The sequence below is a fragment of the Colletotrichum fructicola genome (genome assembly GCF_000319635.2).
Source record: "Colletotrichum fructicola Nara gc5 chromosome Unknown KSG_Nara_v1_contig01, whole genome shotgun sequence".
NCBI lineage: Eukaryota > Fungi > Ascomycota > Sordariomycetes > Glomerellales > Glomerellaceae > Colletotrichum > Colletotrichum fructicola.
Window position 1 is genome coordinate 6,896,063 of NW_027094051.1, and position 25,332 is coordinate 6,921,394.

The 25,332-nt window shown below is 54.6% G+C and overlaps 6 protein-coding genes across 6 annotated transcripts; 3 read left to right on the plus strand and 3 right to left on the minus strand.

Moving 5' to 3' along the window:
• Positions 1-613: 613 nt before the first annotated feature.
• CGGC5_v001958 (uncharacterized protein) lies at positions 614-1,557 on the minus strand (the record flags this gene model as incomplete). Its single annotated transcript, XM_066150904.1, has 5 exons — positions 614-757; positions 842-872; positions 1,272-1,307; positions 1,367-1,439; positions 1,521-1,557. 5 exons carry the CDS (start codon positions 1,555-1,557, stop codon positions 614-616), a joined length of 321 nt encoding a protein of 106 aa, XP_066009860.1.
• A 3,573-nt stretch (positions 1,558-5,130) lies between these two features.
• Positions 5,131-7,098, plus strand: lcb2 (Serine palmitoyltransferase 2; the record flags this gene model as incomplete). The annotated part of the gene is made up of 1 exon (XM_032028976.1): positions 5,131-7,098. One exon carries the CDS (start codon positions 5,131-5,133, stop codon positions 7,096-7,098), a length of 1,968 nt encoding a protein of 655 aa, XP_031891316.1.
• Positions 7,099-10,803: 3,705 nt separating this feature from the next.
• CGGC5_v001960 (uncharacterized protein) lies at positions 10,804-11,064 on the plus strand (the record flags this gene model as incomplete). Its single annotated transcript, XM_032028978.1, has 1 exon — positions 10,804-11,064. The coding sequence occupies one exon, from the start codon at positions 10,804-10,806 to the stop codon at positions 11,062-11,064; it is 261 nt and encodes an 86-aa protein (XP_031891318.1).
• A 3,986-nt stretch (positions 11,065-15,050) lies between these two features.
• On the minus strand, positions 15,051-16,621 carry STE50 (the record flags this gene model as incomplete). Its single annotated transcript, XM_032028979.1, has 3 exons — positions 15,051-16,066; positions 16,125-16,286; positions 16,351-16,621. The coding sequence occupies 3 exons, from the start codon at positions 16,619-16,621 to the stop codon at positions 15,051-15,053; spliced, it is 1,449 nt and encodes a 482-aa protein (XP_031891319.1).
• A 5,663-nt stretch (positions 16,622-22,284) lies between these two features.
• Positions 22,285-22,611, minus strand: CGGC5_v001962 (uncharacterized protein; the record flags this gene model as incomplete). Its single annotated transcript, XM_032028982.1, has 1 exon — positions 22,285-22,611. The coding sequence occupies one exon, from the start codon at positions 22,609-22,611 to the stop codon at positions 22,285-22,287; it is 327 nt and encodes a 108-aa protein (XP_031891571.1).
• A 1,105-nt stretch (positions 22,612-23,716) lies between these two features.
• CGGC5_v001963 (uncharacterized protein) lies at positions 23,717-25,207 on the plus strand (the record flags this gene model as incomplete). The annotated part of the gene is made up of 1 exon (XM_032028983.1): positions 23,717-25,207. One exon carries the CDS (start codon positions 23,717-23,719, stop codon positions 25,205-25,207), a length of 1,491 nt encoding a protein of 496 aa, XP_031891570.1.
• Between the last annotated feature and the right edge of the window lie 125 nt (positions 25,208-25,332).

Genomic DNA, 25,332 nt, shown 5'->3' on the forward strand with positions numbered 1-25,332 from the left:
ATTCCGGAGGTGGAGGGAGCAGCAGGACGGCAGACGGGGAGTGAGAGAGAATGGAAATTGTGCCGTCGCAATCCGACGGGTCAGATTCCGAGGGACGATTCTGAAAAAAGGGTTGAGGCAGGCACGCAACCCCCAGAAAGAAAGAGCACGCCGGAGTCCGGGGGTGGGGGGAAATCTGAGGGATCGTCCACCACCAAAGAGCCCGCGTTCCTGATCCTCATCTAAGAAAGGGGATACAGTGCAGAGCAGAGAAGTCTGTTCAGCTGGCTGGAATGCTGTTTCGCATTGGAGCTCGGGCGGTGGCTTTTGCTCCGGTTCATCATTCATGAACCTCTCTGCCTCTGGAGGCAAGGTACTTGGGTGCGTCAATTCCGCGGTGGACATCGGAGGGGAACCGTGATGAACAGTGCTCAGTAACTCTGGTACCTGCAGATGCTCGTGTTAGTGCTGTCTTAGGTAAGGCACCTGAGCTACTGCGCATTCACCTACGCACATAATTGGAGAGGCATGCTAGCCCATGCAAATGCAAGGCACGCCTCGCCCAAGACCTCGGCTGGCACAGGTCGAGTGAGGCGTTCACGGCATTGCAGACTAGCAAGAAGCAAAGCCACGCTCATCCCGCCCTGTGGCTGGTGCGCTCTATGGCATTGCCATGCGTCCTCCCCTCCCCCGCCTCGATTCGTCTCAACGGGCTCGATGCCCGATAGCTGCGATCGAATTCCAGGCGGCCCCTATCGATAACGGCGCCAAAGCGGCCCTGGGAAACGTCTCAGTATGCCCCATGCTGCTGGGTAGAAGCCTGTAATCCGGGGTTGCAGTGACAGCTCACACACACACCTACCCACAGCTTGACAAAGTAAACACGAACAACACTGCAAACTGGGCTTTTGTCATTGGCTGCGCCGAGGGTTCCGGGGCAGTATCATGATCTCTCTCATCTGTGGCGAGGCGGGCAGCATCGCATCGAGGGGCAATCGAGATTTGGAGATGAGGGGCCGAGGGTGGTGGTACAATACAGTAGTAGTGGTGTTTCTCTCATGTGCTGTGTAAGATGAGCAAGAGATTGAAGGGGTCCTCGAAGAAGAAAGGACACTGCAGAATAACATTGCAGAAAGCAATGTCATTTGCAGGTCTAACTGCAACCTCGTGCGAACCCGGGAGGAAAAAAAACTCTCAACGGTCGAGTTGATGCCATGCGACGATGTTGAGACAGTCCTTCGGGCCCGCGTTCGTTCGACAATTCATCAGCTGACGATCCGAGCGGCCCTCACTCCATTGTCGCTTGTTCGATTACCTGCAATGGCTTGCTGTCCCCATCGTCAAGTTTGTGCGCGCCCTGACTTTGCTTTACACTCTCTCGACGTACCTGCGCACAAACAACACGACACATCCTTGGTGCTGCGTGTAAAGACGTGGATCGTGGCTCGCGCGTCGTTCATCTAACAGCCCTCAAATACCAGGATCAACTCTGCTCTCTTGTGGTCGGTGAGGCCTGGCGAGGCAGGGCAGACGATGCATACAAGGGCACTTGGTGGTGGAGAGACTGACGAACAGCATTGAGTTGGGCAGAGACGGCACAGAGTAGAGAACACTAGTAGTGTAACACTACGCTGGGCGCATTGCTGAGCAAACACACGACGAGTGTGAATTATTTTGGTGACCAGATAACATCACTTGCGTCCGCACCTCTCCTTCCCGCGGAGGCATCGGATGGCGTGTTGAATAAGAGAGGGCGGTTTGGCGGCAGAGACGAGCAGGGAGGTCCCATGACGAACTTGCCATGCTGGCCAAGCAAGGCTGGTTGGCGCTGCTGAAGTCGCAGCCATGGATAGGGCGGCCACGGAAAGGGAATCGCGAACTTGGACGTTTAGTCTACTTGCGGGCCGTTCGAGGCTGCAGAACAGAGCGGAAGAACGGGGTCTTGCTGTGTGGTTCGCGACGAGTGGTATGACTTCAGAGTGGTGGAAGCTCTCGTTAGCTCAGCTTTCTTCCCGTCATGCACACCATAGGTAGTAGGCAAGGGAGCTGATTGTTCTGCGAGGCTGCATTAGGGCCGGCACCTTGTGAGATGTTGGTTGCAAGCAAGCATTTACAGATTGCGCCGATGCCGCTGACGTTTGGGTCTTGCCATGATATCCGGGGGGGGGGGGGACTGACTAGTGCTCGTTGATGCCGACGATGATGTCTACCTTGCTTTATTACAACCTAGACAGAAGCGGGAGCGACAGGAAAGAAGGAGCAACGGGGCCCGAAGTCCGTCATGTTTGTCCATGGGTTGGTTGGTTTTGTCCGGGGGTGTCGGTCGGTCTCAGTCAGCAGTCTTTGATCCGCTGCGTCCGTCTCGGCCGTGTCGTCCGGGCAGCCTGTCAGATCAGAGCAAGGCGTGGGTGGTAGTTGGCCGCCCCTCCCCCTATTTCCCGCGCGTGATACGGTGACATGGCTGCCGAGAGCAGTAACGCGCCGGGGACAGACGGGATTTGCCCAACAGCCGAGATCACCTCTGCTGGCCCTCTGCTGGGTCGGAGAGGCGGCAGTGGATTAAGCTACGGGCAGAACAGGGCCGCTTGTTGTGTGCTCAGGTCATGAGTTTTGCCCGACAAGGATTCCCGCCGTTGCATTGAGTCCCACAGAGGGTCCTGATTTTGGGCGAGAGCAACATGAGGCCGACCAACTATTCCTTTTCTTCTTTTGCTATTCGTCTTTCAAGGGGAGGAAACAGAGTTGCCAGGCTTGCCAGCTTTGCTTGATGCTTGACGGACGGGGGGCAAATTGGGCTCTGCTGGTTGGACAGGGGAGCTCACGGGGTGGTGCGTGTGGTTGGACTTTGAGGTTGCTGGTCGTCCAGAGTTGCATGGATGAATTGGCAAGCAAGAGACTGGATGGGGCCCAGACCGGAGGCTAAGAGGACGATTGAGACAGGAGGAATGAATGCCTTCAACGCCGACATGGATCAGAGAAGAGGCAGACTGCAGCTGAAGCGAGGGCTGCTTGCAGCAAAGAGCAGCACGCAGTTACAGGGCCAGTCCGTGCAAGTCGAGCAGCGGCCAACCCGGACCTCTCGGGAGACCAGCAGGGGTGGGAAGGAATCAGTCGTGTCGAAGTCGATCATCAAAATTGATCGAACGCGCTAGAGGGACAGCAGCCAGAGGTAGCAGTCCCCATTAATCATGACTTGATCTTGCCTTAAGGTAAATCAGGAAGTACCACTTTGGTGTTGCGTCCATAGAAAATGTACTTGCAGAGTACCCTTTCTTGTTGCGGCCTCAAAGCAAAGCCCGCCAGCGCGGTAATTTTCCTTCATCGTGGACCTTTCTCGTTATTGTTTTTTTTTTTTCCCTCATCGGCCATCATCTTCATCTTAATTCTCGGCCCTTCCCTCTCTCATCCATTTCCCCTCTGCTCAAGCCTCTCCTTCTTCTTCTTCTCTTTCTCTCCTCATCCTCCTCCCCCTCGGTCTCTACCCGTCCCCCTCCTTCAGCGAATCCCCTCCTCGCCCTGGAGAGACTGGACTCCCATCCACAGTGTTCTTTGTTTCCCATATCTCCGGGATTCAAACACACAAAGGAACAACAACAGCTTATTAGCATCTCATTAGCAAGGAGTGACGTAGCAAATAGGCTTCTGGCCGTTTGCTAGGTACTGCTGCTGGCGGAGCGCTACCTCCCGAACAGCCCGACGGACAGCCAATCGCAGGGCGGCGCCGCACTGTAAAAAGCTCAAAAAGCTCAGGCACCCTTCTGGACCGTCCACGAACAAAAAGAACCCGCCCGCGTACCTACCCGCGTAAGGCACCTACCTCGACACCCACTCTTCGCCGCCGGGCTAAGGTACCTCACCCTCACCTCATTCTCGGTGCAGCAACAGCAAGCAAGCAGCAACATTGGAAGAGACCCAGGCCTCTGTCTCTCCCTCTCTCTCGCAGCGCCCACCCGCACCAATTTTAAAATCACGGGGCGGCCCAATCCCATCGCGCGACCAACCGAAATCGACAATCCGTCTTTCGTCTTTTTTTTTCTCACTCGCCCCTGGCCAGTGTTACAAAACTTGCGAAAGAGCAGCCAGCTCCCTCCCACCTTCTTTTCCCCCCCTTTCCCGTCTCCCCGTCCCGACACCGATCTTCACCTTGAGATCTTTCCACGCGGCAGTCCCCAAGGCAATACTTTCTGCCCGACAACAATATTTCTGCGCCATTGCAGAGCCACCAGAGATTCGCACCTTCTCTCCCCGCCACTCTCATCAAGGCCATTCAACAATTCCTGCTTTTCTCAAGCATTCAATTGCAAGCAGTGAAATCGAAGCCGTCGCGCAGCTAGAAGTCACTGACGAAAGAGTGTCATCTCTGCAGCCCGCCCGTGCAGCCGACCTACACCACCTCGTTCTCCAAACTACGACCCGACACAACCTTTCCAGCCTTCCCGAGGGTAGCATACTCTGCTTACAACAGCAGTCTCCAAAGTCCTGGTGAGTAATGACCGTTATTTCTCATCACAATCGTCGCAGGCCAGCCCAAATTCGTGGTTCCGGCACCTCGATAGCTCCAGTGGCTTGTCAAGCGTTCAATTTAGCGCCTCCTTGGACTGGTCATGCTTCCCATCAAACCCTCGGCTCAAAAGTGTCGGGCGCACAGCACTCGCGCCTTGGAGACAACTGGAGAGAGACGCAGGTGCAGGTGCAGGTGCAGCTGGTGGATGCCGGAGCCTTGGTTGGGCCTTGCGGTACATGGCCTGCCCCCAACGCCCTGCCCTGTCGGCTCGCCCTCTCAGTGGTCGCCTACTCCGCGACCGCGTGTGCGCCACTGACACTCTGACCGACAATTCCCTTTTTCCTCAGACCTGCATCTTCTGTGCCTCTTCCAGCACTTCCGGCGACTCCATTGCAACTGGCTCCGTTTGCTGACCGACTTCTTCTCCTCTAGCAACTTCAATTCCGCCCTCATCATAGAACTGCATCGCTTCTGCTTCTATTCACCTCAATTCCAACGAGCGCGTTCTGGTCCTCTAGACTCCCGATACCCCCCTTTTTCGCTTTTCGCAAATCCAAAGCACCTGTCCCACACAGACTGCCAAAGCGCATCTCAGAGCAATGCCCCGGAGAATTGCGAATCCCTTCTCGACCTCCCATTCCCCCGCAATGCCGCAGACTGAGAAGGAAAGGAGACCTTCTCGTTCCGGCAACCGGATCACCAACTTCTTCACTTCACCAAAGGGCGCCAAGGATAAGGACCACCAGACTGCCCATCAGGCTCTCTTGGCCATGCAGCAGCAAAATATTTCTTCCACCCAAATCACTCCCTCCACCATCTCCCTGCCTACCATCTCTCTCTCGACCGCCAATGCGAACGAGCCCGACAACAGCGAGCCCCCGACGACCCTTTTTTCGCCTCCCTCCGCCTTCGAGACGGAGAAGAAGCGCCGCTACGATGCTCAATTCGGTCCCCTCTTGCACCCTAGCCACCGCTACGTGAGCAAGTCCAACGATGGAAAGCCTCTCGACCCGCCCATCATTGATGAGCCGCCTTACTACTACATCCTCACCACCTACATCAGCTACCTGCTCCTCATTCTCTTCGGCCATGCTCGCGACTTCTTCGGCAAGAGGTTCGGCGACAAGAAGCACTACCAGGCTCTCAAGCCTCAGAACGGCTATGCGCCCTTGAACGAGGACTTTGACAACTTCTACGTCCGCCGACTCAAGATGCGCATTGACGACTGCTTTGCCCGACCCATCACCGGTGTTCCCGGCCGCTACATCACCCTCATGGACCGCGAGTCCAGTGACTACAACCGAACTTACAACTACACCGGAACCCACACTGAGACCCTCAACATGAGCTCTTACAACTACCTTGGCTTTGCCCAATCCGAAGGTCCCTGTGCCGATGCCGTCGAGGAGTGCGTCAAGAAGTACGCTCTCAGCACTTGTAGCCCTCGCGCCGATGTTGGTACATCCGACCTGGCTCTCGAGGTCGAGAAGGAAATCGCCAGTTTCGTCGGAAAGCCCGCTTCTATGGTCTTCTCCATGGGTTTCGTCACCAACGCCTCGTCCTTCCCTGCTCTCGTCTCCAAGGGCTGCCTGATTCTCTCCGATGAGCTCAACCACGCCTCCATCAGAGTCGGTGCTCGTCTGTCCGGTGCTGTCATCTCCTCCTTCAAGCACAACGACATGATTGATCTCGAGCGCAAGCTCCGCGAGGCCATCTCTCAAGGACAGCCCCGCACGCACCGCCCGTGGAAGAAGATTTTGGTTGCCGTCGAGGGTCTCTACTCCATGGAGGGAACCATGTGCGACTTGCCCGGTATCATGTCTCTGAAGGACAAGTACAAGTTCTATCTCTTCATCGACGAGGCTCACTCCATTGGTGCCATCGGTCCCCGCGGACGTGGTGTTTGCGACTACTTCGGCATTGACCCTAACCGTGTTGACATCCTCATGGGTACCCTCACCAAGTCTTTCGGTGCCAACGGTGGATACGTCGCTGCTGAGAAGTCCATTATCGACAAGCTGAGGAGCACCAACGCCGCTACTATCTACGGCGAGTCGCCCGCCCCCTCGGTTCTCATGCAGATTCTGGCTTCCCTCCGTCTCATCACTGGCGAGCTTTGCCCTGGTCAAGGTGCCGAGCGTCTGGAGCGTATCGCTTTCAACTCTCGCTACCTCCGCCTGGGTCTTAAGCGTCTTGGCTTCATCGTCTACGGCCACGACGACTCCCCCATTATCCCCGTCATGCTTTACAACCCTGGAAAGATGCCCGCATTCAGCCACGCGATGCTTAAGCGCAAGATCTCTGTCGTTATTGTCGGCTACCCCGCTACGCCTCTCATCAGCTCCCGCGCTCGTTTCTGTGTCTCTTCGGCCCACAACAAGGAGGATCTCGACAGATTGCTCCAGGCTTGCGACGAGATTGCCGACCAGCTCCAGATCAGATTTTCCACTGGTGTTGCTGGTGGCGCCGAGCCTCTCCCCGAGGGTGTCACACCCGAGACGGAGAAGGAGTGGCGCAAGGCGAACGGTCTCGAGGGCGTCTACAAGCCTCCCCGCTGGAAGCTCGAGGACGTCATTGCCCGCGGTGTCCAGGACTGCAAGACCATTCTGCGATAAAGCATCCGCCCTTTTCATGTTCAAAAATGTTTGGTGACGAGTACACATTTCACGACTGCTTTGACTATTTGGTCAGACGCTGACGAGGTGCGGACTGGACGGGGAAATGAAGCAACGTCCTTTGATGGCGGGGGGGGAGGGAGTTCGGTGCACTGTATTCACTTCTGTTGGCATCGGCTTGTTTGCATGATACCTATGATATCGAGTGTCGTGTGTCTCTTATTCCTTGACTGGGATGCCTGCATGGCAATGGCGTTACGGGAGTGATGGTTGGATTAGCGAACGAATTCATGTGCCACGGCACCGAAACTATATAAATATTAGTATTAGGCTCCTCGGAGCTGAGAAATTTAGACGACTAAGGCACCTTAGAATAATGTACACACAATTCTGGAATCATTGAAAGTTCTGCTATATCTTGGCTGTGAAATCAATACCCTGGGGGAAGAGGGAAGTTTACTTTGGGGAGGGGACCGCAGTCTGATGCTCCGGTAAGAGTAACACCAAACTTGTCCTGGTCATGTTGGCTAAGGATATTTTGCACTGCGTCTCGACGATGTTGGTAATGCCACGAGGCTTGATCTTCTTGGTCGTGGGATAACTTGCAACGTCCATCTCGACAAAGCTATTTCTTGGATAGTCACCCCAATTATAACATCAGTAGACGAAGCCACTGGTGTTCTACACATCCTCGAGCTGAAAACATTAATGGGGTGGGAGGTGGAAAGCCGGTCCATTCCGCCGTTGAAGAGATGCTAAGTACAACCAGCATGGCAACGACACCACATGAACAAGCCTCCTACACGGCAACAGTTCTCTGACGGGAGCTTTACTCTTGAAGAATCCTACTCATGCTTTCACGCCAGCTGCTCTGGCTCGCAGCTCCCCGTTCCTTCTGTTCCTGGCCAAAAGGGATGCTACGACCAGGCCATCCCACTCTGCTCTTGCCCCATCCCTCTTGCCCCCAGGGCAGGTTGCTCCTGCCAAGGTGAACTTGGATGAAGTTGCTCCTTCCTTCTGTCCAGAACAAACCTGGGAGTACGTACTTATTATTGCGATGGCTCAAGTACCTAGAATTCGACCTGTCTCCACGTCAACCCGCGTCTCTGTTTTGATTCCTTCCACCTCACCACCTCATCGTCGATTGTTCACCACCCTCCATCCACCCCAAACATCACCAGCCCCGATCACACCCAGGAACAAATCTTTGCCCTCTTCATCTCTACCTTGAACATCCGGTATTCTTGTTTTGTGCCGTGTGTGGAATTTTTGGTCTTGTTTTCTTACCACTCGTCTCTTCGTCGACATCGGCACTTTCGGCCGCAGCTTTGGCGCCTTCCTCCAGCACGAAGCCGTCTCAAAACAACTAACAGCCGAACTACAGACAATCGAGCTGCACGGTTCTTGATCGGTCAGTCCCTATGGCGGACGACTACCTCCGGCACGGCCCTGAGCCGGCTCGACTTCTGCACCCTCGGCGGATTGGCAGTGCTCGAGAGGCTTCACGACACCGGGACGGTTCCGGTGATCACATCCTCCCGCCCCTGAGGCCTTCCTCCTCTGGTGATAAACACACTTGCAATTCTGCATACTTTGAGATCATGGGTCGCCAGCGCGGCTCGTACACCCATGTCGCTGCTCAGCATTCTCGCTCGGCCAGCACAGGTGGTGGTGGTCGCCGGCAGGTTGCCCCTGATGCAGGCCATAAAACCCGAACCATCTCATCATCAGCTAACTTCCCGACTGTTGGCACTCCTCCCAGGAGTTCTCAGCTGGAGCTTTCGTCACAAGTTGATGGACTGTCTCTTTCTAAGGTGCCGCGCAGCCAAATGATACGTGATACAACCTCCAGCAGTGCAGTCGCGGGATCATCATCTCAAGATGTTGCAAGACCCTCTCGCCCTTCTAAGGGAAACAAGTCTCAAGTCGAATTTGGCGATCAAGGCCTCTTTGTTGAACAACATGGCTCGCATCCTCTGGTTAACAACCCGCCGGTTCGTCATGGACGCTTCCCAGATTCGTCCCCTTTCAGAATCCCATCATCTCCCTACCGCGATTCTGACGACAAACATCCAATGCGGAGAGGACCCCGGGGTCACCTCGTTGAAGACAGCCTATTGCCTCAAAAAGATCTCCGCGATCTTCTGTTCCCCGACGATGAAGATAAATCCGTCAAGAGATGCTCGGCGCGAGGAGTATCGGGCTTTGCTGTCGAAGATGACGAGTCCGAAGATGAAGACGATCGTGTCAGACTTCAACTCGATGTCATATCGAAAGGGACGGCTTCGAAAGGAACAACGTCAAACAGCAAAAATACGGCAGCAGCTGGGACAGTGAGCCGCAGCAACCGTCGAGCAAAGTCAGCTCCAAAGTCAACTGCCAAGAAGAACAATACGTTCAGTCTTCGACCTTCTGTAGATCCAAACGCATCTGCTTCCTCTACCCGCACTCAAACTGGCGGAGACACGAGAAGCATCGACCAGGCGAGTGGACCGAGCACGCGTCCCGCTCCGTCCACACACGCTACCACTCAGACGAGTCAATCGCGTTCAGGAAACCCTGGAAGCTCAATGGGACTCAGCGTGACGACAAGAATGGCTATAAGAGCAACCAAGCCTCAGATCCGAGTCGTCACAGTGCAGAGGACCGCTTCGGAACAGAGAGCCCAGGATGCACGTCAAGACCAACCCACTTCAAACGCCTAGAATGCTTTGCCCAGGGAAACCTCATCGACGAGAGCACAGGCTCCAAACCCACAGCAAGGGGGCACTTCTCGCAGGGTTGACCTGCGCAGTTCAACAACTTCAAATGCCGGTCCTGCTACGGAAGCCCCTTTGAGGCGCGAGGCGCATCGCGCAGCCAGAGAGCCCCCGAGCTCCTCGGTTCCCTCTACGACTAGTGTACGTTTATCGCCTCGTACCAGATTTGTTCCATCTTTTCGAAGACGACGTGGCAACAAGCCTCAGGTGTTGAATCAGCGTAGCGTGGACCCCAACACTCTGGGCTTAATACCCATCAACACCCTGCCAGGCCCTCTCTACGAGCCTAACTTTCCAGTGGCTAGGGTCCCAGATAGAGGAAGCTACGCAGGATTCCCGTATGATAATTCTCCGCTCACCAACAGTCACTCGACTCAAACGAGAGCGGCTGGTAGCAGACGTCGAAGCAACACGCTGCCCAATCCACCCACCGTCAATGAGCTCGATCATGGCGATTCGCAGTTTGATGGTAAGAGTGGCCTCAGACTTGCGCCCAAGCTTTGGCTAACGAGATGATGTAGAATCCTGCGTTGACTTTTGCCCGTCGACACCTGGCCTTCATCAGAGCATCGACATTCAGAACCGAGCGTCACCGGTCGTCGTATCTCAAACATTGTCCGACGACGAAGGATCAGCCCACCGCAGATCTACCTTTCGGCAATTAGAAGATCCTCACACTCCCATAAGGAAGGGTAGAGCCCGCGTATTCACTGGAAACCTACAGCCAGTGTCTGAGACGAAGATTGTCGAGGGGTTCAGGTCACCTGATGGTTGGCGTCGCGCCCCCAAACGAATTGCCGAGAGGGTGTTAAGCCCCCTATCATACAACAAGGGACCCGAGAGAAAGCGATCGGTGAAGAGAACCGAACAGAAGTCCCGAAGCGGAAATCAGAATCAGCGGGCCAAAGGCAGAGATACAGTGGTGGGTCAAAACGCGCAGTCAACCATGGTTCAGCATATTGTCAACATTGCCGACAGGTTGGATGGCAACGAGGCAGTTGCCGCAAGCGACCAGGATAGCAACGGAGAGGATGACGAAAGCCCCAGAGGTTACACTCACAACGCTTCCGATCATGTTAAGACTCAACATCGACCCATGGGCCCGATGGAAAAGAAACGAAGAAGCGGCATCGCCCAACTGCAGAACCAGCGTGAAGCTAAGAAAGAGAAGAAACTCCCCATTGTGTCTTCTCCGGCAGAGAAGTGAGTTGGTTCAGATGCTCCGGCAGCTGGTAAGTATGAAAGCAGTCGCAATGAACGTGTCGCATACGCCACGGCTGACATTTTACTTAGCACTGACAAGTTGCGGCAAAGACATGTTGGAAACGAGAGGAACTGAAATCATGAAGTGACTGGAGTTGAATATGTTGGATCAACCCATTGCGTGGTCGTGTACGGATACGGATTGGAACGATTGTTGGAAACGTTGAAGCATGGAAGAAGAAGAATTTTTACCCCTTGTCGGTATACTGGCGAAGACCAGGGTTGGAGAACATAGTTCTGAACAAGAGTCCCCATAGGCATTCATGATAGCAATCACTCTCTACTCCACGAACATCGCAAGTCCTGAGCGTAGAGAGCATACCGTCTCACTTTTAAGCGTCGCCTTTCCAGATTATATGATTTGAGTCTTCAGCACCCTGTGTGTACACGCACGCCTATGAGGACGAGAAACCGACAAAAAGTGAGTCTCGCATCATCAAGTGCACCAAAAAGATTACACAGTGCCCAAGGCCAGAATCGAACTGACGATCTTCTCATTTCGGACCGGAGAACCGGATACTAGTGAGACGCTTTACCACTGAGCCACTCGGGCTTTACCTGTGTGATGGAGATTGGAAGCAAAGTGGACTATCATTGTTGTGGGTGTGGACCGGGGCAGGGAGACCTAAGTCGTGGAGGCGTGTGGGTTGGTTGACTCGAGAAATCAAGCGGGGCGGAAGATTGCAGATAGAAAGAGACGACGCCCGGATAGGCAACTCAAATTCGAACAACCTGGAGCGGGTCTTCGTTCGGATCCGAGCAGAGGTATGTGGGAGAGGACGGGAGGGGAGGATCCAACTGCGAGTCAAGTAACGGGCTGAAGTCCGATCAGCCCATATCAAACCTTAATACAGATAAAGGCTGTGCTTATGTTAATTTGACCGGGTTGCTGTGGTGCTGTTTTTGGGTTGTTGGGTGGTTTTATTTGGGGGGAGGGGGATGGATGATTTGCACGGAACACTTCCAGAAACTGGCCCCCAAAAGAGAGGGACCCTTGAATTTGGTCCTCGTCTTGATGATTGAAGCTGAGAAGCTGGAGCTGGAGCTGAAGCTTCCACCAATGATAGATAGACCGAGCAATTTCGACTTTTGATTCTGGGATTGATGCTTCAATGCGGCCCGTTTGTACGTCAACCGTGGTAAAGCCGGAGTAGATCGAATCCACCCGTCAACATCAATCCGTCCCCTCAGTTAAGGTATGTGTTGATTGTATGTGCACGACTTACACGATTCAGACGACGAGTTTCAAGACACGAGAAGGTAAACCACGGCCTTGACTCTTACGGTAGCAGTCCAGCTTCTTTTCATCCTTCTGTGACTCTGGAATAGGATAGATACAGCAGAGATCAACGCGATTAATTCTCCTACGAGCCAACGTCTTGTATATCGGCCAATCTACCTCAGACAGCAAAGGGTCAGACCCAGCTGAAAGCTTAATTCATGGGCATCAACACAACTGACTTGCATGGCCCCACGGGACGTGGAGAAGAGCAGCACGCAAGAGCTATGTGTTGCCCTTGCTGCACACGGACTGCACTGCAAAACGAACTCTTGGGCGACAGATGGGAAAGAGGTGAATGAATCGAACATGTGGGGGTGATGGTCGTAGTGGTGGTTCTCACCTCGTCTATTACCTTAGTGTGCGTGTGTAACTTCCAGAATATCGAGTCTCACCATCACTGACAGCATCCATAGACGGAGAAAAGAAAAAACCGGTTACCTCATCCCATCCCGCGCATCTGCGACGTCTTGGCCCTGCGCTGCGGGCGAACACCAACACGGCACACACGCGCAGGTTCAACGCCGGGCCTGTAATTTGCCATCAACACCCGCCCGCCACCTCCGGCGCGGCGCCGGTTTCTGGGCTGAAGCAGTCAGGGCAAGACAGACATTCAAGACATCCATCTGCATATGCCATCACTGCTTGGTACTAGATCCACAAATATGTCTGTCTCTCTGTCTGTCTCTCTCCCCGCCCCGGTCCGAATCCAAATCCAAAACCCAAATACACATCCAAAATGAGACATCCCAAACCCTTTTCCAGAACCTGTGAACCAGACTAAACCACATCCAGCCCGTCCCAAGAAACCTCGTATTGTGTGAAAGGCCGCCGGGAAAGCTCTGTATCCCAAACCCAGATGCCCCACGCGCCTGTGCCGTCCCGGAGGTAGGCAGGCCCCCTTACCACTCGGCCCTCCGCGCCGTCTCCGGCGCGAATCACCACTCCCCTATCCCCCCCGGGCCACGAACCAAACCAGCTCACCACATTCAACATGCCACACAGCCTTCCCGCGATATCCACACTGTAAAAAAATCCCACCTAACCCTTCAGCCCCCAAATCATTCAACCCCGGGGCTCTCAAACACCCCATCCATCCTCCAAAACAGGAAATTTAGCCATGGCTACTGCACGATGTAGGTGACAAAGACGAGAGGCTACCTAGCGAGAGACGGGAGAGTGTGAGAGAGAGAGAGCCCACCAGACTGAGACAAGCCTAAACCCGCACCTCCCCGCCGCACCCGAATACCACCCTCCCGGTAGGCCGTCGTCGCCGCCGCCGCCGCCTCAACGACGACGAACGACGACGATCTTCTCGTACGGTGTGTGGCGCCGAGGTGACGGGCACGACGTCGCGGTCGTGCCAAACCCCCAACATCAGAACAATCCGAGCTTCAACGCCCCAAACCCCCTGCTTTGCGCATCTCACCCAGGGAAAAAAAACGTGTCAAACGTACATACATCAAGAAAGGCACATGTCATTCGTATCACAACCCCCCCAAACCCACTCACACACGACGTCCCGACCGTCCTCCCCCAGCACAGCCTCCTCCTTAGCTACGCTACGCTACTCTACTCCCCCGAACCAGAGTTGCACAATCTCCGGCACCGATTGACACACTCACGCACATCTCACCGTTCGTCATCCCATCCCCCTTCCCCAACCTCGAACGGGGCGGATCCCCCGTGCTTCTAGAAGGAAGAAACCTTGACGCGATCAACCTCCTTGGCAGCATGCAAACGCGTAAGAACCGGCGCATCTCTTCTGGAGAGATCGTCCCTACTTCCTCCCATGGGCACACAGCACCTGGGCGGAGCCGGCGCGTGTATCGGATTACCATCCTCACCCATCGACCATCCTCCCGGGGGGGGCTCGTTCTGGCTTCCCCTCTTTACACTGCAGTAAAACGCATCTGTTGTTCACACAAGGTCTGGATGCCGCGCATTTCCAATGAATGGTGAATAAAATAATGCCAAGAATCAGAAATAAAGAGCTCCCTTTGATAGCTTTCGCAACATGTCTCTTGTCACACGTAGCAGCTGCCATCCTCCTCTTGTATCCAATCCCGTCAAGTAGTGCTGTTGGTTACACGTTCGCTCTACAGCTCATCAGACCACCTCCCAAGCCAGTGTTGACACCGTACATCTATCCCCGCTTACACCCAGCGTAAGCCTCATCCATACCCTAGGTCCCCTTCCTCCTGCCCCTCCTCCTCTTCCGCCTACCAAATGGACAAAAATATTTCAACAGCTTCGAAAAAAGGATAGCTCCGGTAAGACAGTTCCCGGTACAGTGTCTCGTTCGTCCATGGTCTTGGGAGCTCCTACATAAAAAAACAATATTGCTCGGATCCACGTTTCGAGTTCGGACAGCCCAGGAACAGTTGCGAGACGAAACACCGTGGAGAGACCCCGCCCAGTCGAACCCACACAATGTTTCCGAGACAGGTATTCCAAAGCAGTCGTGTCTTCCCCTTGCGCAGCGCTATGCAGGTAAACCCCAACTCCGGTATGCTCTGGTCCATTTGAGCTTGCAGCCCCGCATCCCACATACGGCTGCTTTTCCACTCAAGATAATTCGGATGGGAAATAAGTTAAATCATTGAAGGATAAGGGTACGCGTCGATGGTGATCAGCAGTGGTATCGCCCCCTAGATGATACCACCTGGCGGATCGTAGCCAGATGCCGCTCCCCTTGCCGAAAGCCCGGCACTCCCTGGTTGTTCTGATGATACATCGACTTGAGCGTTATTCGTCTTCCGTAACATAAACATGGGCTTCTTGCCCTCTTTGTCCAGCTGCTTGAACAAGATGAGGGGCTTCTCTTCCAATCCTAGACAGCGCTCTTGATCTCCGTAGACAATGTAAAGGGCGTACTGATCCCAAGGCGCGTTGATCTGGTATTTCTTGAGCGCGGCGGGCAGCACTTTATAGCACGGATCGTCCATGCTGACTCGGAAGGACTTGAAGATTTCGACGGATGCGTTGCTCGTGCTCGGGGTGTCGGGGGCGGGCGTCGGCCCACGTTTCGGAGCCACGGGCTGTTCTCGGCCTCTGTAGCCTTGATCGTTTTCGGCGAAAGTAGACCTTGTTGACGGGGTCGGCACGTCGGAACGGTAAGATCGAGAACCGAGAGTCGCGCCGCCAAGGGTCGGAGGGGACGTTGGAGAGGGCATATTCGGAGACGGGTAACCAGGGGAAGTAGCTGTGGCCGAGCCATTCATGGCAGCCAGATGCGACGAGGACAACACAGCTCTTTCTGCTGCGTTGGAAGGGTCCAGAGACTGCTCCATCCTTTCGTGAGTTGTCTGCAAATGCGACGGCGATGTGTTCTTCGGCGTCGTTCCCAGCATGATTCTCTTTGTGGAGTACTGTCTCTTGAGACTCATGGATTGGGTGGAGGAGGGTGTCGGGGCTGGCGGCGAAACGGTCTCGTATCCGTAACTCTGATTGTTGTTGGTTGACACATTCGGAAGTGGCTGTGACGAGTCCTTTGCCAGCCTCAGAGCCGGCAGCATGTCCTCCCGCAAGCGTCTGAAATCGTCTGTCAATCGACGCAGATCCTGCTCGACCAAGCTCATCCGTTCGTCGCGCAGACGGAGCTGCTCAACCAAGTGCTTGATATCTTTGAGGGTTGCTGTCGCGTATTGCGCCTCGGCATCGGCGGCTGAAGAGATCCCAAGGTCAGCTAATCGGGTTTGAGAACGGAGCACAGCACCACCTACACAACGGCACGTAGTGGTCGCTTTCTATGGGAATGTCCTGAGCCTTTTTTACGTCGTAGACGCTCTTTAAAATGGTGAGGCGATGGCCAACACTGGCAATGCCCATAGACTTGAGGTCGTCATGCTGCAGAGCGACCAGAGCCTCGCCGACGATTTCGTTTTCTGTCACAAAGGTCAGTCAATTGTCACGTCACCCTCGGATGGCGACGAGACAGGATGGACTCACCAACAAAGCGATCGGCGTATTGTGGCAGGCCAATTGTGCTAATAAAGTCGGCGCACTCGTCAGCGGTCCACTCGGAGATGATGGTCTCGGGCAAGCGGTCGGCGCTGCTGCGATGGCCGTAGGTAGTAGGGGTATGTTCGTTTGAGGAGGGCAGCTCAGAATCGATTGGCGATGCTTCGCTGTTGGTGACTGGAGAGTTGGGCCCAAGGCTGCGCTCGTATTCGTCGTCGGCGTCCGACTCCGCGTAGGCGGTGCCTGAATCGAAATTCATGGCTGGTGTGGCCGTCGTGGTCCTCCTCGTCGTTGTCGCCGTCGTGGTCGTCGTGGTCGGCAGCGATGGGTAACAATGCTAGTTGGTGTGCAGATGGACAATGCAAAAGGAGATTGGCGGTTAGAGAGGCAGCGAGAGGCTACAGGAGAAGAGACAATGGAAAGGAGGAGAAAGGCTGGATGACGAATCGGGGTGGTGTCGAGAAGCGCCGACGGTGCCCTCAGCGTGAGGAGTCGGTCGTGGCGGCGGCTGCGGGGGCCCGTTGCAGAAGAGATTGGAAGTGTGGGAGCAGCACACGTTGGAGGCGTCGGGTTGGCAGAGGAGGAATCATGAGCATCGAAATCAGAAACCTCGGCGTCAAGTCGTCCTCATCGGCGTGCAGTCGAGAGAGACAGCGTTGAGGGAGATGTCGCGAGGCTCGATGGAAGGCACGCTAGGTAGACTAGACTGCAGAAGTAGGAGGACAGGTCAGGTCGAAGATGGGATCGTCGTTCGGGTTCGGGCTGAGGCGAAAAAAGGTGGAGGAAAGGACTGGCAGAAGCAGCCACGGGATGGGATTGGATTGAATCGGCTTGGGAGGACGAGTTGGCGGGCAGGTACACGGCGGGTGGTGTTGGACGGCGCACGGAGCGAGGTACCTCAGGAAGTACTTGGTGGAGGTACCGAGTATGCGAAGGTACCCAAGAGGCAAGCAAGGCACTGGTAGGTAAGGTAGGGTACCTACGTAAGGTACGATCTGGGATTCAGACCTTCTAATGGTGGTCTGCTGCTTTGAGGGGTTCCAATGCCGCCGCTGCTGCTACCTAGGAATTGCTTGCAGCGCGCTGCTCCTGCTCCTGCCAGCAATGGCGCTCGCTGAACGAACAGCTCCCTCACCTCCGCCCCTCCACCTGCTGCTGCCCACCTCAGGTGCAGGGCAGGCGTGGCGTGGAAGGGATCCGGTTAGGGCACCAGCAGTACTTCTGCCCGCCATCCAGTGACGAGAGCGCCCTGGTGCCTGTGCCAGCCCGGTAGCAGCAGCGGTAGCGTAATAGATATGGATGGGTACCTTAGCAGAGACCTTGGCCGAGCCAGGGCCAAGACCATGACCATGCCCAGGACAGGACCACTACGGCCACGACCAGGACCGGCCCACGACTGGGATGCCACCCTCACATTCACTCACACTTCAGGCTTTGGGGGCTCTAATATGCAGTACCCAAGTACCTTCCATGCTCTGCTGTCTGCAGTGGACCGGACTCTCTCACGCACACGACAACGGAGGGCCCTCCTCACCACCCATCACCCTCTCCCTCTGAGGTGAGAGCTTGGAGGGGACCCATTTGTCTGCTCCCGTGCTTGTCTCGAAGTAGCCGCTGGGCCAGAAGCACTCCATGCGTCGTGAAGCTGTGGTGTTGCGATGCTGCCGTGCCATGATGCTGTGCCTTGCTGCGTCCCATGCTCAGGGAGGCAAGTCTCTTCTTCCATCTACGTATCTACCTTACCTTAAGGTAGGCATCATGTCAATATCGCTCACTTTTCCATAAACATATAAAAACCTCATCGGCCTAATTACGTTACCCATCCCTTACCGAGCTGAAGAGAGGGGGGGGGAAACTTGCAAAACAAAACAATATTCGTCCCCAATATCATCACAGCCATGCCAGCGAGCCATGCACCACCCAGCCCGGCCCATTACCGCGGCCCCAACGCCTGTGTTAGCGCCCAAGGGGGTCATCCCTGCGCCCACGACGCGATCCAATTGCTTGCTTGACATGCTCCTCCAGCCTGAGAAACTCTTACACAGGCCTCAGCCATCAAGAGGCAAAAACCACCCAAGGCAAGGTAGGCCACATACAGATATATATGCTTCATATTGCTATGCCATGGATGTAGGGGAAAACCCTCCCCGGCAACAAAGACAAGACAGACAAGACACGGACAGCTGTCTTTGCTTCTCGCTCAGAGACATACATTGACCTCAGAGACACTGGCATCCATCCCAAACACGCGTACCACCACCATCTGCTGCGTAGTATGGGCTTTTGTGGGAAGAGACGTCGTTGGCATGTTCCAGAAGGCAACCCAGCCGCCGTCGCCTCCATCCTATTGGATCCTGCATGTGCCACAGTAATCAAGTAAACAACGGAATAAGAAAATAAGGGGAATCTCTGACCCAGAGAAACAAGAGATTTTGACGGCATCCAAAATGAAAAACGGCCTGGTCACTCGGTAATTGGGACCGAACTGCCCAGCAGTTGCCAATCGCTTTCCGTCCTCCGGGTCCACTCTGTGCACCTCTCGACAGTCGATATCCGTACCTTGCACCATCCCGCCTTACCTTCCGTGCCTTGGCCTTCCTTCCACTCTTGTGAAGAGAAAGTGATGTGTCGTCTCCCTCCCGTCCGTGTTTAATGACGATTCTCCCATAACTTCCGGCTTCAATCTCGACAATTCGACCCCACACACAGAACACAGACTGGAGACTGGACGGACGACTCCTAACAAAGGGGGGAACAACCCAAAGAAACAGACTCGGGAACCCGCTTGAAAGAGCCATGCAGTGAAGTCATTATCAGATGCTTTTGCCGTTTTCCTTTTTGCTTTACCGTCCAAGCACTCGCACCCTAACCAACCACGTCTCTCAATTTGCAAATGCTGCCAAGTCAAGGTATGGATTACCTCTCCATCCAAAGGGCCCAACCTGACTGACTTGCTTTCCCAGGTACCTCGTCTCTGCCTCACCCGTCGCCCTGAAAGAAAGTGCCGCCGCAGGGTGCCCTTTGTGTCGCCCGGCAAGAGTCCCGACGGTGGCCTCCGCACCTCCTCTGCCCAAAACGGCGCCTCCAGGGTTGATACTGGTTGCCTTCCATATGCAAACCCTTTCCCAGAAACACGCCAGCTACCTCATCACCTTGCAAGCCCGCTGCTTAGTTGACAAAGAGTAACACCCATTGCTCCATTCATAGCTTCGTTCTTGGGATGCTCCCCCAATGGGAAAAAGAAAACTCCCGACTGGCCCCCCAGCAGCATCAGCACCGCCCACGAAAGCTCCAGCTCTCCTCCCAACTGGCTGGCCTCGACTGCTCCAGAGACGCACAATGACAGAACCGCGAAGCCTTCGGGTACGCGGCCCTCCCTCTGACCAAACGGAACGAATCCCACAGTTACGTTTCGAACGCGCCTTCAACGGGGTTCCGTCGTCCCACGCATTCTAGACCACCATCGCCCACGCTCTCACCTCCAGCTCTTCCCACAATTCCCCAGCTGCTCCATCTAACATCAAGATCGGAACCAAAGCCAAAACGCAAATGAGGCATTTATTCCAAGTCACTGAGAATGCAATCTCTCATATTACACCTCTCGACGACGGGAGCGACTTTGTCAAGTCGACGCCGTCCATCATTTAACATTATGGATCGGCATCCACCCCGCCGCTGCAGCTTGACCAAGCTTGTCAACGACGCCGCCGTCTTGGCACTCTATGGCAAACTCGCGACAATCACATCAAGCTACCACCTGCAACCCGCTGGACCCCCAATTTTAAAAACAGAAACCTTACAAGGCTGCTGAGTCTGTCAAGGTCTGATAAGCGGTCGCCAGCCTCGAGAATGACAGTGATAGCAACAACACCCTTGTTGACCCTGCGTCGATCATCCTCGGCTTTCTTGGTGTCTCTTTTCCCAGCTGCCGCGGTGTCGACTCAATGTGTGCGACTCAAAACAGACATTGCCATCGTCTCTACTTGACCAAGGTTGTTGTTCATCGCAACTCTTTTTTTTTTTTTTTTGCCGCAGCACAGCCACTTTCTTGTTTCTTTTCGTCTCGTCTGGACTTTCTCCCAGCTGAACCTCCTTCCTCGGCTGTAACGGCCGAAAAGGAAGGGGGAAAGTGTAGACGCTGCCCGTGATGCCCTGCATCGCCAGATTTTCTTCAGGAAATCAAATTAATTGAAGGCGAGGCCAAAGACACCCGTGAAGGATAATCAAACCCGCCTTCAAGATGATGTTCCCCAACTCGTTGTCTGGGTTTCAGGCCCCATGCCGACCCATCCGGATGAGACGTTCCCAAAAATGTCCAAGTAGGCCCTTTCACGAACGTCTCACACGCCAGGGCTAAGCCGTTCCTCACCTGGCTCACCCGAACCAACTTCCAGCCAAAGACAAGCTCACGCGCGGATGTTCGCGCGTGCATAGGAAGACAGCCATCCGCCAGCAGTGGGACGAAGGAGAGAAAAAAACGTTGGGCCTAGTATCCAGTCTCCCGGGTGTCAACCACCAACTAAGACCCGAGGAGGGGGGGAAGCCATCTTCGTCGTATGATTCCGGCGAGCGCCCTCGTTTCTCAGACCATTTCGTATCTGGACGTCTTCTCGGAGAGTCGGGCCCCGAAGGAAGCGACCTACCTCCTGTCATCCCCAGCGTCCATGTTACCATTTCACCTGGCCCATGCGACTTCGTCCTGGGGAATCGCACGACGTCTCACTGCATTTCCAATGCCTGCCAGGGACCACAGCACGAAACGCAACCTTATCTGTCTCATGATTCTCAATCTCCAGACGAGGCAAAGGGAAATTTCGCGATCAAACCCACCAGATCTCAATGTTCATCTCAAACTTTGAACCCCCGTGCGCCGTAAACCACCATCCAGAGGTTCTCTCTCCCCGTAGTACAGCATTCCACTCTGTGTCGAGCCGGAATTGCCTCCGAGACGCTTGCTGACTGGCCGGCCGCCCCCTTCCTGCTTCCTCCAAAAGATCCCATCTTCATTTCCCAAGTGAAAAAAGCCCGAAACCCCGATCGCCGTTCCTCTCCCGCCGGCCAACAAGCGCACGATCCTCTCACGCTGGTTCGCCAACGTCACGCCGTCTCCCAGTCGAACCTAAATCGGCGCTGCTTAACTTCGCCGGCCCTTTCCGCAACGGGCAAAGACTCGACCTAACCGTCGCTGTCCGTCGTGTGTCCGTCACTTGCGTGAAAAGGAGACAAAATCCTTCCTTCCTCACCCCCAATCCCCAAGACCTAGATAAACTTCCACGCTAGAGAGTCCTTCCGATCTGACGCCCGTCCTCCGTCTTACGCCAGACTCACATTAGGATCCGAACTACAGTTCGCTCGGCCGAGAAGAGGGCTGCGTGGCGCCTCCACATCATCCTTCAATCCCCTGGAATTACGCTCCCTTTTCTCCCCATCTACGGAACGAGGGATACTTCCCGAGAGTAATTGCCTAGGCTCCGGGTGAGTTTGGAGCAAAAAGATCAGCTTGACAACCCAAAATCATAAGATGCCCCCCCGCTCCTCCCCCCCCCCTTGATTCTTCATCATCAGTCATCAGCAATCCGATCTTTCGCCGAAAATTTCTGCAAACATTGGGCTGGGTTCCGCAGGAAGTTCGTGAGGCCGGAACTTGCCATGCTAGTGGAGCCATCTGGCCTTCCAAACCGCCAACTTAAAGATATGGAATGTGTGCCTTTATCTAGGAAGGCAGCAGAGAGGCGGACGAACCCAAAATGCGGACGATCCTCGCCAGAATCATTGGCTTCATCCGAGCTCCCGGAACGTTGTCCCGTTCTAGTACGCCTTACGATTTTTTGTGCGGCCCCATCGTCATCGTCGTCCGCCCTTTAGAAGCAGTGTGGTGATTTTCTGGACGAAAAGTTGTTCTAGACCCCCATCCGCGTATCCTCAGACTTCGTCATTGTGTGTGCGCGTGTGCCTCCGACCCGGATGTTCCATCCACTTTCTTCCCGCGCGCGGGGTAGGTACGGTCTGGGCCTTGGGGCTGACAGCTGTCCTGGTGCTCGGGCCTGGCGTCTGAAGTCGGGAAAAGACGCAGACGTCGACTTCGGTAGGCGGCTGGCGAGTGCTGTCTTTGAGCGCGAGTGTAATCAACGTATCCGTGAAGCTGGACTGTGTATCGGAGGCCGTTGTCGGAAACGGGCCTTCGCGGGCAATCTTTGTCAGCTTAGTGATGTTGTCGACGACGTGGTACTGCTGTGATACTGTCCACATTTTTGGATCGGCACGCAACTTTGCTGTGATCGTATGCCTAACGCTCGCGGAGATGTGTCTGGTGCAAGACTAGACATAGATGACTGGACAATCAATGGGATTGTCGTCCCGTATGTGCGTATAAAAAGGCTTAGTCCAAAGTTGCGATGCTGTGATTGTGTGTCCCATCGTGAGAAACCGGGTTGAGAGCTTAGCTCGAGTGACAAGATGAGGGAAAGGGGAGCATTGCATTTGCCACACCCGTCTCAAATGGAAGGTACTGTGCTGCCAGTACAATTGCTTGGATAACATTTCAAGTTTCGGCTATCATCTTGTCTCCAAGGCAGGTATCTTAGCAGCCATTTGCAACTTGGTGTCATGATATCACGGATTGCCAACATGGTGTTGCTAGTTCATGATGGGGGCGCATTTCATAGCAGTAAGTTATCTTGATTGATCAATGTAAAGATGGTCGTCTTTTCTTACTTAGCAAGTAGGTATGAATGATTTCACCTGAGTGGTTTCAATCTCTACATGATTATTGTCTACGGGAAAAGCTTCCGGGTTACTTCTACTTGGTGGTAAAGGGATTAGCAAGTTCAGGGGTAGGTAAAAGGTCTTCGAAGGGTAGCCGCGTCGCAACAATCGCAACTTCCTTCCTTGGGTAGGAAAACACTGACATGATCCAGGCCAACGGGTGAGTGAATCACTGGGAGACAGACAATCTCAACCTACTTCGAGGGAAAGAACAACCCAGAGGTGCGCCTTCCTCTTACACCTGCCTCCTCCCTCGCCTACCTCCCACGCCCTCAACCGCCTTCCCACAAAATCTTTTTTGAACGCGGTCCTCTCTCACCTTTCTGTTTACCACCTTCCCTTCCCTTCACAACACCTCACCTGGGAGAAAAACAAACCTCTTTCTTCCTTCCGCAACACATCTTCACAGACACAAGGTACGCTCTCAAACACACCTTCTCCCCCCTTTCACTGTCTGATTGTTCCCTCAAAGTCATCGCCTTCCCCGTGAAAAGAAAACTCTTGGCAGTTTTCTTTTTGTTTTGCACAAAACACACATCCCACCTGCTTCTTGGATCTTCTTGGAAAGAACGCCTTGGAGATCATCAAGATGGACGGTGTGAACCATCCCTTCTCCTTCCGCTGCGGCGACAGCGAGTTCGCCTTTAGAAACAACCTGGGCGCAGACTCTCTGACCCTTACTTGGACTGCCCCTGGCAAGAACGATAACGTCAACAACAACCCTGCCGGTAACCAGGCCATTGTCCACCAGAACATCGACGGTAATGCCAATGCTGGAGACAATGGTAATGGAGCCAACGACGAGGGAAACGACCACAAGAGACGCCGCGTCCACGTGGAGATTGAGAAGCATCGCGTCACTGTCCTAAAGCTCGGATCCGACGTGGCCTTCGACTTCAAGTCTGCCGCTGCCGAGTCTGAGAGACAGCTGGCCAACACCATCACCGAGCGCGACCAGCTCCAGGCCCAGCTTACCAACTTTGCTGGTGCCCGCGACAACTTGCAGCAGCAGTGTGACGACTTGAAGAAGCAGCGCGACCGGTACTATATCGAGCTCGTCACCGTCACCAATACGAACATCAGACTCCAGGCGTCGCACAACAACCTGCGCACCCAGCATGAGGCCCTCCTGGGTCAGAATGCTCAGTTGAAGACCGAGCTTGCCGCCTCTCAGGCCAACGTTCAGGTTCTGCTCACCAACGATCGTGAATACCAGAAGCTCAAGGGAGAGCACGCTACTCTCAAGAATGACAATCAGGCTCTGAAGAACGAGTATGAGACCCTTCAAGAGCAGCACACGACTCTCAAGGAGGACTTCGAGGGCCAGAGCCAGGAATGGGAGTACTTTCTTGGAAACGTACACCATGACGTAAATGAGGGAGGATTCGAATGCCAGATTGAGCAGGCAGAGGCAGAGGTCCGCGAAGTCCGAGACCAGATGGATGATCTCCAAGATGAGTACCGTCGTCTCGAGTCTGACAAGAACGAAGCTCTGGAGCATCTCGAAAGTGCTCAATCCGAGCTGCAGGAGGCTAAAGAGGAGGCCCAGAACCTCAAGAACGAGGTCGCCGAGCAGAAGGAGACTGAGGAGTACGTGCGCATTATTGAGAAGATGCTCGAGAAGGTCGCCAATGCGAAGAAGGGCGTTGAGGAGCACGTCCGCACTGTCGAGAACAAGCTTGAGGCCGAGACAGCTCGTGCCGCTGATTACGCTTCTCAACTCCACCAGCTGCAGGAAGCCGCGAACCGGTCTGCGGTCGAGGACGACGCCAACGGTACGCTCAAGGTCAAGGAGCTCCAGGACAAGAACGCCGCCAAGGACGTTCAGATCGCCGCCCTCGAGGCCGCCCTCAAGCAAGCTAATGAGAAGAAAGCCGACGTGGACCGATGGGAGGTTGCAAAGGATGTCTACCGAGCCAAGAAGAACAGCCGCCTCAGCGTTCGCAGTGCGACTGACAACATCATGAAGAAGGACTCGGAGGAGATGCGCACCCGTGCTCTTCGCCGCACTGCCGATGCGACGGAGAAGAACTCGGCCGAGGAGCCGCGTCGCGACCTGAACCAGGTGTTCCAGATTTGATCGAGAAGGATGAAATTCTTTGGCTTGGGGTTTTGGCTTTGAGCAGGCATGTTGCAGGTTGGTATTGATGAACAATGGACAGGCACGGAAGGACGTAAATAGCACATTGGTGTAGCAAGACGGTC